General features: G+C 50.7%; 1 protein-coding gene across 2 annotated transcripts; it reads left to right on the top strand.

Moving 5' to 3' along the window:
• Positions 1 to 349: 349 nt before the first annotated feature.
• HDAC3 (histone deacetylase 3) lies at positions 350 to 14,953 on the top strand. 2 transcript variants are annotated; one of them, XM_040573258.1, is made up of 15 exons: positions 350 to 508; positions 609 to 691; positions 5,648 to 5,790; positions 7,437 to 7,518; positions 8,308 to 8,364; positions 8,459 to 8,514; positions 10,789 to 10,922; positions 11,203 to 11,283; positions 11,376 to 11,449; positions 11,678 to 11,742; positions 12,125 to 12,214; positions 12,331 to 12,389; positions 12,813 to 12,892; positions 13,299 to 13,456; positions 13,741 to 14,953. In XM_040573258.1, exons 1-15 carry the CDS (start codon positions 454 to 456, stop codon positions 13,808 to 13,810), a joined length of 1,287 nt encoding a protein of 428 aa, XP_040429192.1. In that variant the 5' UTR covers positions 350 to 453; the 3' UTR covers positions 13,811 to 14,953. The 2 variants fall into 2 exon arrangements, with proteins under 2 accessions (XP_040429192.1, XP_040429191.1); XM_040573257.1 differs by lacking the exons at positions 350 to 508; positions 609 to 691 and adding an exon at positions 774 to 1,239.
• Positions 14,954 to 16,523: the final 1,570 nt, after the last annotated feature.

The raw sequence follows: 16,523 nt of genomic DNA, 5'->3' as shown, positions 1-16,523 counted from the left end.
CAGCTGGGGGGTAACTGGAAGCAGCTGAGAGGTACCTGGGGGAAGCTGGGAGCAAGTGAAAGCAGCTGGGGGTAACTGTGGGCAGCTGTGCATTAACTGGGGGGCATCTGGGAGATAACTGGGAGCAACTGGTGGTGACTGGGGGCAGCTGTGGGGTAACTGGAAGCAACTGGAAGACAACTGGAAGCAGATGGGGGCAACTGGGAGGTAACTGGGGGCAGCTGAGAGCAGCTGGAGGGTAACTATGAGGTAACTGGGACGTAACTGGCGCTGACTGGGACGTAACCGATGCTAACTGGGACGTTACTGGCGCCAACCGGGGTCCGGCAGCAGGCCGCCCCCCCCGCGCGGCCCCGCCCCTCTCGCGAGCGGTGACGCACGGCGGGCGCCGGCGCGGCGCGATGACGTAGCGGTGCGCGCGGCGGCGGCGGCGGCGGCGGCCCCCCGTCGGCCATGGCGAAGACCGTGGCCTACTTCTACGACCCCGACGTCGGCAACTTCCACTACGGTGCGGGCGGGGGGGGGGGCCGGGCCCGGTGAGGGGCGGTGAGACCCCCCCCCCGAGCCCCCCCCCCCTGACCCTCCCTCCCCCGTCGCTGTGCTTGCAGGAGCCGGGCACCCCATGAAGCCGCACCGCCTGGCGCTCACCCACAGCCTGGTGCTGCACTACGGCCTCTACAAGAAGATGATCGTGAGCGGGGCGGGGGGGGGGCGAGGGGGGGAGGAGGAGGAGGAGGCCGAGGGGCGGCCTCGTTGATGCAGTGTAAATAGGCAGAGGGTGAGGGTCAGGAGGGCGGAGCCGGGCTCTTCTCGGGGGCGGCCGGTGACTGGAAAAGGAGCAGCGGGCGCAAGCTGCGACGCGGGAGGCTCCGCTTAAATACGAGGCGGAACTCTTTCACGGTGAGGGTGGCGGAGCGCTGGGACGGGCTGCCCGGGGGGCTGTGGAGCCTCCTGCTCTGGGGACATCCAAAACCCGCCTGGACGCGTTCCTGTGTGACCTGATCCAGGTGTTCCTGCTCCGGCGCGGGGGTTGGATTGCACCGGGTGATCTTTCAAGGTCCCTTCCAGTCCCGAATGTTCTGTGTTTCTGTGTCACCGCGGGATGTCAGCCTCCTGCGCAGCCTCTGCTCGCAGTGCCCTGCCTGGGGCTGGAGCGGTGATGCCGGACCTGAAGCACCCGTGGCTGCAGCTGCTTCCAGGCAGGATTCGGTGGCCAGCGCTGTGCGTGATCATAAACTGGTAAAGCTAAAAAAGCTCCTCAGGAGGCTAGCTAGTTCATCTTGGTGCCCAAATGGGGTTCACTAATCCTGTCCCATACCTGATAAACGGTCTTCAAAGTCCTCACTGACCACCCAGTTCCCACAGTCTAGCCCAGTGCGTTCCTGGTGTCACTGGTAGAAAGATGTTCTTCTCCTGAACTCTGACCTGATAAAACGTGATTAGTGTTTAGTGATGATCAGAAAGAAAACTTAAATCTTCACATGTTTGAAGAACAGGATTAGTTTGGGAATAATAGAATATCACACCAATATGCAGTACCCCTACTGTGAAATACTTTATTCCACTTGGTGCAAGAGGAGCTGAACTGAGCCCCTTCCCTTCCGAAGCCCTGTTCCCTTTGCTGCCCGCTCTTCCAGCACGGGGCATGCAATGTAACGCCTCACAGTACCAAGGCAGGGCTGGTGAGAGGCACATGCCTGCTCGTTGCTTCTGAGATGGCTGCTGCACGCTTTGACCTGCAGAATATGCCATCTGCAGCTGCTGTGTGCTTTGGGGCAGATGGCTTAGTCCTCGGGCAGCTTATTCTCAGCTTCAGTACTGAAGGATAGTTTCCGGACGGCTTTGGGACAGGATTCCTGCAGCAGCTGGCATAGTTTCAGGTCCCAGGTCAAGGTGTCTGAGTGCTGCCTGTTGTCCCCAGAGCCTGTAATCTCTGCCTCATGTGCCCTGGGGCAGGACCGTGCCCCAGCACTGCGCTGCAGCTCCAGGCCCCTGTCTGTCTGTATCTGTGTGTACGTGTTCGTGTGTGTGTGTGTACGGTGTCCTCTCAGGGGAGTTACCTCATTAAAAGGAGCGAAGAGCACTTCTGTCACTGGCATCATCACGCATGGTTAGCACACGGGGTGTAAAACCAGGGGGTGTTTCTCCTTCCCCTCTGTTCCTGCACCCCGGTGGCGTTCCTCGCCCTCGCGCAGTTGGGCTCTGATCCCTGGGACACTCCACCTTCCCCCATCGCTCGTGTCTGAGCTGGGTGACCGGGGGGTTACGCTGATGCAAGCGTTCTCAGAATGATTGTAGGCGATTGCAAGTAGCTGATAAAACAAAAATAAGCAGGACTTAACCATGAAGTTGTGAAGAAGAAAGCCTGGTCAAGCTCCGGGACGTGTTTTCAGGTTTGCAGCCTGCTTTAGGGACCGCTCGTGAGCTGCTGTAAAAACACCGTGGCTGCGCGTTTCTTTGCGACAGCTCTGTGCAAACAGCTAGGCCAGGCAGCTGCCAGGTTCCCTCGTCCCCAGCATCAGAAGCTAAGCAAAACTAGGCAGCTCCTGCTGTGCTTTCAGGGACCTGACTAAATATTTAGTTGTGATTGCAGAGAAGGGCTGTCCTTAAGGGACGCTGGCCAAGCTCTTGAGAATCGGGCGATGTTGGATTGAAGCTGTGTTATTGTGAGCACAAGAGAGCAGAGGAGATTCTGGCACGTTGTACTCTGGCGTGTTTGCAGTGTCTTCTGCAGAATATGAGGCAGGGCACGGTGCAAAATTCTTGCAGGTGTGATAGCAATGCAGTTTTCCTGTTGTTTTTTTTTTTTTTCGGGGCAAAGTGTGAGCAGCCGAACCAATACCAGGGCCTGGCAAAGCATGGGCTCAAGTTCAAGCTCCTCCACTCTGTGATGAGAGACCTGTGGATTGAGTGGCAGGAAACAGAAAATGAGCTGTCCCCAAATTAACACACAATATCAGTTTTTAAAAGGAGGTGTTAAAATGGACCAGTGAAACTCTTCCTTGATGCGATACGTGAAATTAATTTGGTATGCTTAAACTTTTTTTAAAAAAGGTCCCTGTTGTAATTTATGTAATTCCAGTAGCTTGATATCTGGTAACATCACATCCTTTGGATTTTTCGGCTGTCCTCATAGGAGCTTTTGCAGGTGTAGTAACCTGTGGCTGCTGAGTGTTGTGCCCTCTGTAGGGTCCAGCCTGGTGCGAGATGATTTCTCGGTGCCTGCTGGCTGAAGTAAGAGCACTGGGAAGCCAGTCCCTGCTTCATGCGCTGGCGGGATGCAGCACCTTCTGCATTTAGCTTTCCCTGTCTTGGTTTCTGATCCTTCGTGTCCCCTCTCCTGTCTGCTCTCTCTTCCCAGCTCCTGGCCCTTGTCACCCAACTTGCCTTTCCCTTTGATTTTCTTGTCTCTGTCCCCTGCCCTGGCAGGGGCTGGTCTTCTTTCTCTTTCCAACCACGGATACTTCTCTGTCTGCTCCCCCTTCCCTCTTTCTTTTCTTCTCAGATGCATCTCTGCCTTTTAATCAAAATGCTTTCTCCTGTCTTGCCTGGGTACCAACACCTGAGACCACAGAAACAACAGAAAGTCACCCCGTTCCTGCTGTGCTCCCGGGGGAGATCTGGCTGGAGTGTGCTCGGAGCACGCGACATCTTGGCAGAATTTGGCTTTCAAATGTTTACTACAAATGTATGAACTTGTATCAGTAGCTTCTCTAAAGTTGTTTGTTTTTTTTTTCCTGCAGAAACAGCAGAAAGCACATTCTGATGTGACACTGCTGTGTTAGGTCCCTGTCTGCATGAGGCAGTAGGCAGGGCTGTGCACTCCACTGCGTTTTCAGCCTTGAAAGGTTTTTTTGGTTATATTCTCCACAAAATGTCATCACGAAGCTGAAAACCGCAGAGGAAACTTCATCCTGAGCAGTCAGCAACTGGCAGAGTGACAAGCAAATAAAAGCAGGGGATTATTGGCCGACTGTGCCTATAAAAGGCCCTGTTGACTTCATGTTATGGTTGCATCATTACCTGCCTTCCCGGCCTTCTCCGAGCAAGAGGCTGCTATTTTGTCGAGGTAGCTGAAGTCGGGTTTGCCTCTTCCCAGCTCATTTATGGCTGTGGTGAACAGATCCTTAGGGCTCAGCGTTGCTGAAGGAGAGAGTGTGTCTGTCCAGCTGCGTATCTTCCCTGCTCCTCTGCTGCGTGTTCCCGTTGCCGTTCTTGTGCCACATCTGGGTCCTGGCAAGAGCCACTGCGATCTGGTCTCTGGGCGGAAGCAGGGGAGCCTGGTGCTGAGCTGGCAGAGTGAGGTGCTGAGCGCCAGGGCCTGCTCCAGAAACTGGGTGGGATTGTGTGGGCGAAGGGCACGGAGGGGAAGGAGTCAGCTTTCTCCTTCTGCCAGCAGCTGAGTCAGGCTTGAAGCTTTCCATCTTGTTTTTATTCCTCCCCCCCCCCCCCCCCCACTTTCTGCTTTGAATTCCAAGTCCCTGCTTTTCGTTGTCCAAGAGAGCCTCTTGATACCCCGTGAGGGTTGCTTCTTTTCCATGGCGATTCCTTCGTGTTGCTTTTGGTCCTGCTGGAGCTGGTCTCTCGGGGGGGTCTGGCCTGCACCTTCAGCAGCTGCGGTGGGGGCTCCTGCCTGTGTCATCCTGTCCTCCTTGTCTCAAGCAGCAGCCTCTGAGAAACACCAAACCCTGCACATTCATTTGGAAAATGCCGCGCTGCGCAGGTCGGTACAGTCGTGTGCTACAGGAGATGTTACGTGGCTTAGGCTCTATTTTCCCTCTGAAAATCAGCAGGTCTCTGCGGGGTCCTGCATAGCACAGGGAACAGGCGCGCTGTGGGAGTTGCCCTGACACATTTTCCCTCTGGAGACAAGCTCATTTCATGTTTTTTCATCTTCCCACTGTTTTATTAAGTGCACAGTTTAATTAAGACAAGTTGTGAAACACCGAAGATCTCTTATTGATTTCAGCGTAGCTTTAATTTCCTCTTACGGGGTACGTGGTGTTGACTTTTAACTTCCTGGATATTGAGGTATGTGTGGTAAGTGCCAAACTGGCAAGCGTGTGTTGTCATGAGAACTTTAATTTGAATCCACCCAGCTCCGTGGTTGTTTCTTGCTGACTTTCCAAAGGAAACAAAGCTTATGCGTATGTTCCATCTGTCTGTGAGGCTGCTCCAAACAACTTCTGAACTTACCAGCCTGCTGCAGGCTGATCCGATGGAGGGACAGAAACCCCTCTTACATCACGGTGGTTTGGGTTTTATGACAGCTGGTGACTGATCAGGCACTAGTGCTCCCCAGTGAAGAAAAATCTCAAGTTTAGAGTCAGCTGTTTTCTTTTGCTAGCTGGCAAGCCATGGGCTGGGGGTGTGTTGGTGGAAAGAAGGGATCGGAGAGTATATTGGAAAAGCTGCAGTTGTTATGAGAGGCAGGAGGCGTGCTTATGGCCAGAAGATAGACATCAGTAGGAAAACAGGCTTTGTGGAGCAGCTTGCTGCATTTAAATAAACATGAATGTCAGGAAGCCAGTGTAGTGGCACACTTCTAGATAGACCTCGTGCAAGTCATTTGTCAGCCTGGGACTTCTTGTGGCCAAAGCAAGCACAGCTTTGAAAGGGAAATAAGTGTTGTCTTTCTGTCTTGAAGGTTTTCAAGCCGTACCAGGCATCCCAGCATGACATGTGCCGATTCCACTCCGAGGACTACATAGACTTCCTGCAGAGAGTGAGTCCCAACAACATGCAGGGATTCACGAAGAGCCTCAACGCCTTCAACGTGGGCGATGACTGGTGAGTGCTCTGTGCCTCCTGCGAACCGGGATCGGAAAGGCTGAAGTGATCCTGCGGTGCTTATGTCTGCAGAGCTCCTGTAGCATGTGCTGGTTTTTATTTTATTTAAACAGAACAAGGTGCATGCCCCTCCTGAGTATATCAGATTATCAGAACCTCCTTAATTCATTTCCCTTCTCTTTAGATCTTGCTGTCCATCTTTTTAGATCTATATTTACACTAAGCTTGTTGAGTTAGAGACTGTATCTCTACTTGTTCTTGCAGAACCTCCGGTTCTCCTTGAGCATGCTATTTTTTAAAATAATTGCCTGTCTTTTCATTGACCTTTATATGTGCATGTTAAATTCAAGGCAGCTTTGAGAGCCTGATTTTCAGGTAAGACAGAGGAGAGTTTCGTGCTTCTGTACAAAACCACATGAGATCTTGTTGAGAATATTCAGTTCCAGCCTTTCATGTTCATGAGAGATGAAACTTGAAAGAAAAGTGTGGACGGGCTCTCTGGGTAACTGAGGAAACAGTATATATACCATGTCTGGTTGAGGAAAATAATGTCTGTCCGAGAATAGGATTGTTCTTTGTATTCTTTGGAAGGCAAAGCTCAAAGTACAAGCACAAGAGGAGTTATGTTACATAGAGAACAGTGTTGTCCCAAAAAGGTATCAGTATAGCCTGGGTTTTAATATTTAGGCTGGAATCTGAAGACTGTTCTGTAATGTCACTGCTCTGATGATCAGAAATCATCTTACCAGAATAGAAGAGGAAAAAAACAACACCACAGTTCTTAAGCCATCGCTTGTCCATGAGTGGTTTAAAACCAATGGTTTTAGTTTAGTTTTAGTTTTATATTAAAAGAGGGGAGATTTAGATTAGCGGTTAGAAGGAAACTTTTCACTCAGAGGGCAGTGAGGCACTGGAACAGGTTGCCCAGAGAAGCTGTGGATGCCCCATCCCTGGAGGTGTTCGAGGCCAGGTTAGATGAGGCCCTGGGCAACCTGATCTGGGGAGTGGCATCCCTGCCTATGGCAGGGGGTTGGCACCGGGTGACCTTTGAGGTCCTTTCCAACCCAGGCCATTCTGTGAATGGCATTTGTAATGCGCTGCCTGTGAGTCTGACGCAGGGTCCCCATGTCCTGTGTTCCGGTACTCCCCCAGAGATCCTGGTGCCTGGGCTGGCTCCGCCTGCTCAGGTGGGTCGTGCCTCAGCTCTGCCCTAAGAGCAGCGTTCGGCTCTGCAGCGTCGTGCCTGCTGCGCGATGCGCTGGGAGGCTGAGGGGCCCTGTGGGGATGTGGCGTGGGAGTGATCCTCCTTCCTCCCACGTCGTGTCCTAGCTCCAGGCACATGTCCACGGACCCTGGCGTGTGTTGTGGGCAGGGGAAGCCTTTTCTGCACTGGCTTGGAAGCTTTGGTAATCATTATCAGATTCACTAAGTTTGCCATTGTGTTTGCAGTCAGCTTGCTACCTGCTGGTACTCCGTGTTATAAGCAGGGTCAGAGTGATCCCAAATTAACCTCGTCAGAGAGTGAGTTTTGCTATTGGTCAAGTAATGTCCCTGGACAATTTTATTCCTGGCTTTGCTCTGGAAAAACTGGGAGGAATGTAGTGTTCTGTGTTTGAATCATACTTTTTGTGTTTTTTTTTTTCCAGCCCAGTGTTTCCAGGTCTCTTTGAATTTTGCTCTCGCTATACTGGAGCCTCCCTGCAGGGAGCAACGCAGCTGAACAACAAGGTAACTGAGCTGATGGACTTGCCTTTGAAACACAGGTATAAGCTAACTGGTTATCAGCTTAAGGATAACCCCATGGATGTGTTTTGTGTAACAACATAGCAAGCACTGCTGTGTTGCAGTGTAAATTCTTAGCACTGCAGGACTGTGAAGTTTGAGACCATTCCTGTACTGTCAGAAGCAGCCATTTAGTAGATGTTTAATCCTGAGGGAGCCACAGGTCGTTAATACTGCAGGAGTATAGTCACAAAGTACTCTCAACAACGTAGAACAACAAACCTGAGGTCTTCAGTGAACCCAGCTGCTGGGAGACCTCAGAGTGCTGCTAGGCCTCTGCTGTGGGAATGCACTAAATGAGACCACCCAGAAGGTGTGAAGGAGAGGGTCACTGGGGAGGATATCAAACAAAGCTTCAGAAGTGTGAGGATTTTTAGGAGAACTCTTTTATGCTCAGTAGACCTTTCCCAGAAGCAAAGTGCAGGAACAAGCTACATGTGCCAGGTGCTCTGCATAGTGCTGGCTGGAGGGGAGCAGTGGTGGTTGGAGGTGGTCTCTTCTGGTCTGAAGGGGAGTGCAGAGCACCCAACTAATTTGGCGTGGACGTGTTGTAACAAACACCGGGCTAATGAGCAAGATGAAGCTTTGGAGAAGCCTCCATAGGTAGAGGAAGGGGTCAAAAGGTGTATGTGGGGCACAGTGCTGTGCTGGTTGTCCCTGTTGACCGGGGAAGTGGATGCAAGGTGGTTGTTAATCATGCTGTCATCTCAAACTAACTTATTTTTCCTTCCTTAGATCTGTGATATTGCAATAAACTGGGCAGGCGGCCTGCATCATGCCAAAAAGTTTGAGGTAATGAGGAGAATCGGCAGCCTGCTCTGCCTTTTTGAGCCTGTGTTCTGGGCTGATCCTGTTCTAATGTGAATTGGTTTTCTTTGTATTGCAGGCTTCTGGGTTTTGTTACGTCAATGACATAGTTATTGGCATCCTGGAGCTGCTCAAGTAAGGACATGGGGCATGTGCAGTACTGCTGGGGATGGTGCTTTCCTGCTCTTCTCTGCTGAATCTCTCTCCTTGTCTGGGTGGTGGCTGTGTCCTTCTAGAGTACAAGGAGGCCAACAGCTTGATCTCTTGGCCTGATCTCTTCTTTAGGCACAAGAAGGGGTCTTAAGAATTGGAATATCTGACTCCAGTTTTGTTGTATGCTGCTCAAGTGATATGGGAAAAGTTAAACTTTGTTACTCTTTAACCATCTGTGAAATAATCCATTCCAGGGTCTCCTGACTCAGAGTTTTTGCCACAGTGAGCCTTTTGTAGATAAATGCAAAGTGTGGCTCACTGGAGACAGAGTAAAATGGTCTGCATTTGTCTTGATTTGCCTGACTGAGTTAAGAACCAGGACTTGGGCAACACATGGTTGATCAGAGGACGCTTGCTTTCTGTGGAAAACTTTATTTTTAGAAATCAAAAATTTGAATGAGAGGAAAAGTTACCAAAATACTTTCCATTTTGTGGCTTAGTCTGTGAAGTTTTTTTGTACTCTGAAATGCCCTGCTTATTGCTGAATATGAGACAAGATGCTATGGAATTTAAAAAGAAAAAGTTGTGGGGTTGACTGGAGAATAGGTATGTGACCAGTGGCAAGCTTACTTGTTTGCAAAGTCAGATTTATGGAATGTACTGGCATTTCTTGTACCTCCTTCCTCTCTGCCAGTCTTCCCTATTTTTATTTTTTATTTTTGGAACCTTGGGTCTTTACTGTATATCTGCAGACCTGTTTTCTAGTCTCACATGAGTCCTGTTTATTAGAGGCATCACATACAGCCCAGTTACCCCCATGGGAGGTTATAATATATCTATTCTCTTGTTTCCTGTTCTGGTGAACCATTTCCGCAGGAGGTGGCTGCATGCTTGAGTTTGCTGCCCTGTGGTCCCTCTGCTCTTAGGAGGTCCCTTCCTCCATTTACCAGGGTGTGAAGGCTGGGTGTTTGCAGCCTCTTTTTCTCTTTGCCATCATTTGTCTCTAGGGATAAATCTGGACAATTTATATGGTTTGTGTCTCTGGGAGGCTGTAATGAGGTACTGATTTGCTAATCAGTGTGGCTCAGTGCCATCAGCCTGCATGATTAGGTCACTGCAGATACACTGAATGCCATGCTTCCAGTGGACAGATGGCATGAGCCACATGCTCCTCCTCTCTGTTTCAGTGTTGTCTTGTTCTCTTGGATCTCTCCCTGTAGGGTTTTGGCATGGATGTCAAATTCCCTGCTCTTTGGGGACTGACCAGATGCAGCATTTCCTAAGGAAATGTTGCAGAAGTTCCCTGCAGCTGAGCAGGCAGCTCTAGAGTTGGTGGGCAGGGCATGGCTTTAGGGCCCTGTCTCCAGTGCTGTCACCTGCACATCACCTTTGACCATTACCACCAACACTATTACTTGTGGTGATCTCCCTTTCTTCATTCTCTGTGACCCAGCCGGCTTCTCCTCCAGTAAATGTCATGTCTGCAATACCTGTTTGGATGGCTGAGCCAAAGGAGCCTGACTGAGTCCAGTCACCCTTCTTTTCCCTTCTATCTGAACGTCCGTTCTGACTCGCTCAGTGCTTTCTTCACCCCTGTAGTTGTTGATCAACCTCTCACCATCCTCACAGTGTTGCCCCAGGGCTGATCCCTACCCTTTGAGAGTGACAATGCTCTGCCTGGACTTCCACGGCCAGTAGGAGCTGTGCCCCAGACTCTTGCTCATTGTTCGGAGCAAGGCAGCCTCTGCAGTCCAGCCCGGTGGCGTTGGTGCTGGCCAGCTGGGCCACGGTGCTGCCAGGCCAAGCGAGGCACTAAGCACTCCTTGGCTAGCTTAACATTCAGTTCCAGATATGGGTAAATATTTTTGGAGCTCTTAAAGATTAACTAGCTGGAAGATTGTTTGCAGGGAGGGGACACACACACACAAAAAAAAAAGCTTTCTAACCCTGTATGTTTTAAATAGATTTTATGTGGTTTCCAAGACATTTGTGGCTCTATCTGAAAACCTTCTGTTCTACTATCTTTTTTGAAGCACATCAGAAGAAAATGTTTTAGTGGGTGTGCGTTTAGGTGGAGGCTGTACAAATGTAACATGTAAAGCTGTTTGATATGCCTGGGGTGGGACAGATGACTTCTAGGAAGTGGGCTTGCAGGTAAACTTCAGCAGTGATTTTCAGAGCGATACTGAGCCATGTGGGCAGGAGCGTGGTTGGGTGCAGAGCAGACAATAATGCTGCTTTTCCTCCTGTTTGTAGATACCACCCGCGTGTTCTGTATATCGATATTGATATCCATCACGGAGATGGTGTGCAGGAGGCTTTCTACTTGACGGACCGTGTCATGACAGTGTCGTTCCATAAATATGGGAACTACTTCTTCCCTGGCACAGGTATGCAGTTTCCTTTATAATGTGAGCCTGGCCTTGTTTCAGGGTCCTTCAGAAGTGCTGCTGGAGTCTGGAGGTATAAAATCACAAAATGGCAACTGCAGGGAGAAAAGGAGGAAGAAAAGGCACAGAGGAGCAAGGGGAGAGGAACAGAGCTAAAGCTGCCTCTAAGAAAGGGGGATCCTAGCTAGGGTATCAGAGATCTCAGCCCAGACCAGATCTGGTGTTCCAGCACCTCTGGAGTCTTAGAGCTGTTGTGACTCTCCTATCTTTCCTTGGCCAGGGGACATGTATGAAGTTGGTGCAGAGAGCGGCCGTTACTACTGTCTCAACGTGCCGCTACGAGATGGCATCGATGACCAAAGTACGTAGGTGTCCCCTGCCTTTTCCCCCTTGCCCAGATGTGTGCTGGACCTTCTCTCCAGAGCCATGACAAACCTGTCTTTCTCTCCGAAGGTTATAAACACCTCTTCCAGCCAGTCATTAACCAGGTGGTAGATTACTATCAGCCCACCTGCATAGTGCTGCAGGTAAGAAACTGAGCCTCTGTGCACATGTACCTCCCTGTTCAGAGGCTGTAGGTTGGCGGGGCATTTCTTGATTGGGTTACCCTCTGTTCCCAGGGGTCGAGGTCAGTGTGTCCTAGCTGAGCTGCTGTCTGTACCTCTGGTGAATGCAGGTGGCAGAGGGGTAGGATGGTGATGTAAAAAGCAGTGCCTGTGTAGCCAAAACTCAGCTTTTCTTTTTTTCTTCCCCAGTGTGGTGCTGATTCTCTGGGTTGTGACCGTTTGGGTTGTTTTAACCTCAGTATAAGAGGGCATGGGTAAGTACAGTGGGGCTGGGGCACAGCAGTTAGTTGAAAGACTGTCCCTTAGTCTGAAGGGCTGCAGAGGGTCCTCTGCTGTGAGACCTTGACTTTGGCCTTCAGCCACACCAACGGTTTTTGGGGTTTTTTGCTTTGTGTGGGTTTTTGTTTTTTGTGTTTTTTTTTTAAAACCCTTGTGTGATGGGAGGGGCTCTCAGAATGGGACTCTATACAAGAGCAGCAGTTCACAGAGTAGCACCTGGCTCAGTCTCCCAGGGTAGGAGCCCTGAGTCCCAGGTGTGTCACACGAGCCGTGGTGGCGTTTGAGCACACGGTGACACTTCTGATGTGAGCACGTGCTGCAGTTAGCAGCTCAGACATGTTTGTTTGGGATTTCTAGGGAATGCGTGGAGTATGTGAAGAGCTTCAACATCCCCTTACTGGTACTGGGAGGAGGCGGTTACACAGTCCGCAACGTGGCACGGTGCTGGTGAGTCTTTTCCATCCTAGTTGAAGGTCACAGGTTAAGCAGTTGCTGTGGTCTTTGTCCCTGCATGAACTGTGTAGCTTTCCGTGGGCTGAGCCCATGTTATTCTGTGTTTTTAGGACTTATGAAACGTCGTTGCTTGTAGATGAAGCAATTAGTGAAGAGCTCCCATACAGTGGTAAGTTGGAGTTCACATATTTTCTCCACTAGCTGAGCTAAAGTATGTTGTGTCGGATGAAAAAATAGCACTTCTATTCTGCATTGACCACAGATAAGACCAGGGCCAAAGTGACAACACTTCCTGATCTCAAGAGATAGCCCTGGTTCCCTTCTACCTCCTGCTTGTAGGCTTTGCTGGGCAGGCACACCCTGACCGTGTGATGTGTTATTTAATGTGGTTCACTTCCTGTCCAGTGATCTGAGTGTTAGTCTTGCTGACTCTGCAAGGAATGGTACGAAACAACAGCTGCAGAGCTGTACGTCACTGGTTTTTAGGGTCTGGTCACCTCTGGCATGGTGGGAGAGTGAGCTCGGCTGCTCTGCAGCCAGTCACTGGCTCCCTTTCCTCTGTGCTTTAACCATTGTGCTCATGCCATTGCAGAGTACTTTGAATACTTCGCTCCAGACTTCACCCTTCACCCTGACGTCAGTACGAGGATTGAAAATCAGAACTCCAGGCAGGTGAGTGCTTGCAGCCTTGCTGCAGTGTCCAGCTGTGTAACCCCAAAAACCCTGTGGTTGATGCTCTTGTGAAACCACTTGGGACCCAGGCAAAGGATTATTGTGGGAGCAGAAAGCTGACAAAGAGCAGGCACAGCCTTTCCTCTTGGATGTCAGAAAGTCTCAAAGGGCCGATAGTATTTAAGAACATTGCTGGATTGTCTTACTGTTTTCTAAGTGCAGGAGCCTCAGTGATTGAATTAACTCTCTTGCCTCTTCTGCTCTGATAGTTTGTTGTGTTTTTTTTTAATGCATTTCTCATGGCCACCACATAGATGGTGCAGGCAGGTTGTAGTGGTAACAGCTGTAGCTCTGTGCAAAGTACCAGATCTGACAGTGATGATCCTTCTCTGTTTTTTCTAAGTAGTACTTGGATCAGATCAGGCAGACGATATTTGAGAATCTGAAAATGTTGAACCATGCTCCCAGCGTGCAGATCCACGATGTCCCTTCTGACTTGCTCAGCTACGATCGCACAGATGAGCCTGATCCAGAGGAAAGAGGTTCTGAGGAAAACTACAGCAGGTATCAGCTCTGTTGTTCTGGAGAAATGGGCTTCCCTTTCAGTCCCTGCTGGGATGGGTAGAGTACATACTGGAGACCATTTCCTGGAACAGATACAAACTCACTTCTAAGTCTGCTTTTTATCCAGAGATCCTCTCTCTGTAAATGTGTGGTCTCCTCACAAAACAGTTCTTGAGGTGTTTGGGTGCAAGGCATCTTCTGACCTGCAGTGAGACCTGTGGGTATTCTTCTTTGCCCCAGGGGTGCCAGGGCTCTTCACTGATGATGGTTGTCTCTTCCCCCAGGCCTGAAGCTGCCAACGAGTTTTATGACGGTGACCACGATAACGACAAAGAGAGTGATGTCGAGATCTGAGGGCTCTGGTGTGGGACTCTGGACTGTGGGGGGGTCCCACGTTGATGCTTGGTGCAGTTAACTGGGCTGCACGGGTGCCAGCGAGCCCTCCCTTTGTATTTGGTTGCAAGCGGTGGCAGCAGAAACAGCACCACTGCAGACTTCTGCTATCTGCAAGGCAGAGAGCAGTGAAATGTGTTCCTTACTTTCCACCACACGTCACGGTTCCAACTGTCGCCGTTCGGGGAAATGGAAACTCAAGTAGCGCTCAGATCTGTGCCGTGTGCCGGCAGGCAGCCACGCAGTTGCCTTCCGAGCCTGACCCGCACTGGCTCAGTCAGCTCCTGTAACTCCATGCGGGCTTCTGCCAGAAGGTGGGAGCTGGAGCGCTTGTGCCTCAACCTCTGCCTCTCATCAGCAACACACCTGCCGCATCCTGGTCCCCCCAGCCCTCTGCTCAGGTACCCAGTCAGTTGTCCTCTGAAGCCTGCTCTGAGGCTTGCTTCCCGATACCCCTTCTGACCATCTGATGCTCCACAGCTCAAGGAAAACCGTTCAAGAAGACAAGGCCAGTTCTGGGGTAGGGGTCAGGAGCGTGACTGGAGCGGGGAGCAGCTTGCTGGAGCAAGGTGGAAGAATGTATGCAGAGCGTAGTCTTGTTTGTTTCCCCCCATACTCAGTTTTGCATTCACAAATGCGTACTGCAACACTTTGCCAAGCTGGACCTAACTCCCCCATTCCTCATTCTGTGAGAGGCTAACATCACTGTGGAACAGCAGTTTGGTTGCCAAGGTCAGTACACAGTGCGTCTTGCACCTCTAACGCAGCTTCCAGCTGTTTTCCAAGTTCACATGTGGCCCTTCTGTGTGTTTGCAAGAGATTTGGAGCCAAAGCCACTGCCTTGTGACTGTGCCCAGGAGATGTCACTCTGCTCGTGGGTGAGGGAAGTTGCCTACTGCAGGTCCTGTCGTCTTGCCTTCACACAGCAGAGGTTTCCCAAATCCCAGACTGCTGCTGCTCCTTCTCCCGTATTGTCACCTGGTCCTGTTGTGGTTTGGAGGGTGCTGTTTGGGGAGAGAGGAGGAGTTTAGCCTCTTACTGTGTATACTGTTGTTTGTTTACTCATGTCTTTAAACATTAAATGAAGAGGCAGTATTTTTCTTACCTGACCTGTCGTTCGTCTGTTTAATGCTCGCGCCTTTTGGCTCCCGTGCTCCGATGACTGAGGACATGTGCATTGTCCCTGGCAACGTGGTGTCCTGCACTGTCTGACCTGTCTAAATGAACGGAGGAGCTCCTCAAGGTGTACACCAGCGTGTACTCAGCACCACTGTGCAGCAAGGAGAGCCCTGGGTTCCTGTAAAAAGACCAGTCCAGAGGGCTCATCACCACTCCTGCTTGTGCCCCTGGTTACAGAGAAAGCAGGTGCCTGCAGAGCTCAAGTTTTTTTGTTTTTTGTTGTTTTTTTTAAAAAACACACACCTTTAAAAGCAGATTCTTTGAGTTGCACGCTCTGAGAGCTGCTCTTTGCCTCATGGTATTTCCACAGCCTATGTCAGCAGCTGTTCCTCTTTTTCTGGTCCTGCAGCCATGTCCCCATCGCTCCATTATCCCCATTGTGCTGGCGGGTGATGGAAGGTGGTGGGCTCATGAATGTTCATGTCTGGGTGGGGCCAGGTGGTGGCACAGCGATGCTGCGACCTGCAAAAGGCTCATCCCGTGGCCACAGGCATGCAGTAGGTAAGCAGCCCCACGCACACCATCTGGAGGGCCAGAGGGCTTTGGCCTCCCCCAGGCCAGGCCCTCAGAGGCCGGTGGTGCTGGAGACCAGGACTCACCAGAGGCTGCAAGCAGCCTGGCCGCCCTCCTGCCACTCCCGAGGCTCCAGCTGCAGCAGCCAGCTTCGTGCTGCAGCTTGAGCTGATCTCAAAGGCCAGCTCCAGTGAGAGGCGCACCATGGCCCAGCGCGGGACCTCCAGCTCAGGTGAGGTCTGCTCATGAAGCCTGCTTTAGCCTCGGCAGCTGCATGTTGCTACATTTCCACTCCTCTCAAACACTTCTGCACAATTTGATTTTGGCTCAGTCTGATTGTGGCTGATGATTACTGTAAATGCAATGTAATCAATTGCCATTGTTTGCAAGCACGCACTAACTGGCTGCAAGCTTGCACGTTGTCCCCTCTTCATTAGACGCCTGTTTGCTGCTGTGCACTCAGGCTTTCAGGTGAGTCTTTCCTGCTCCTGTCATGGCCCAGCCTCTCCATCACAGCACCTGGGCTCTCCTGTTTGTTTTTTCTATCCCAAATTCAGTTCCTGAGGCTGTCTCGTAAAGAAACAACGGGCAGTGCAAAAAGCTGAGCTCTGCTGTGCATTTGTAACATTTGCATTTCCCTTAGTGTGGAAGAAATGCCCACATGATGTTAGAAATAACAATCAAAAATAATTATTAAAATCATCAATTATAATTAATAGAATTAAACTAATTTTCTTCAGAACACTTAGTTAAGCTGGTCTATTTTTATTCTTTACCTTGCCTTCAGGATCCTGTCTAGTACCAAAATACATGAGCACTGTCGCACCCACGCTGTTTGCTATCATTTTGTTTCAGGCTTCCATCAATGGGAAGCCCCAAGTCCAGCCTCGGAAGCTTCTCCAGAGCTCGCCTCTGATGCCGAGAGGGGAGGCAGAGCCCCGGCCTGGCTCTGTGAGGATGATGATGACAGGTTGGTGGCTGG

Source organism: Cygnus olor, chromosome 14 (assembly GCF_009769625.2).
Source record: "Cygnus olor isolate bCygOlo1 chromosome 14, bCygOlo1.pri.v2, whole genome shotgun sequence".
Taxonomy (NCBI): domain Eukaryota; kingdom Metazoa; phylum Chordata; class Aves; order Anseriformes; family Anatidae; genus Cygnus; species Cygnus olor.
Note: the sequence above shows the minus strand (reverse complement) of the source record. Positions and strands in the feature narration are given on the sequence as shown.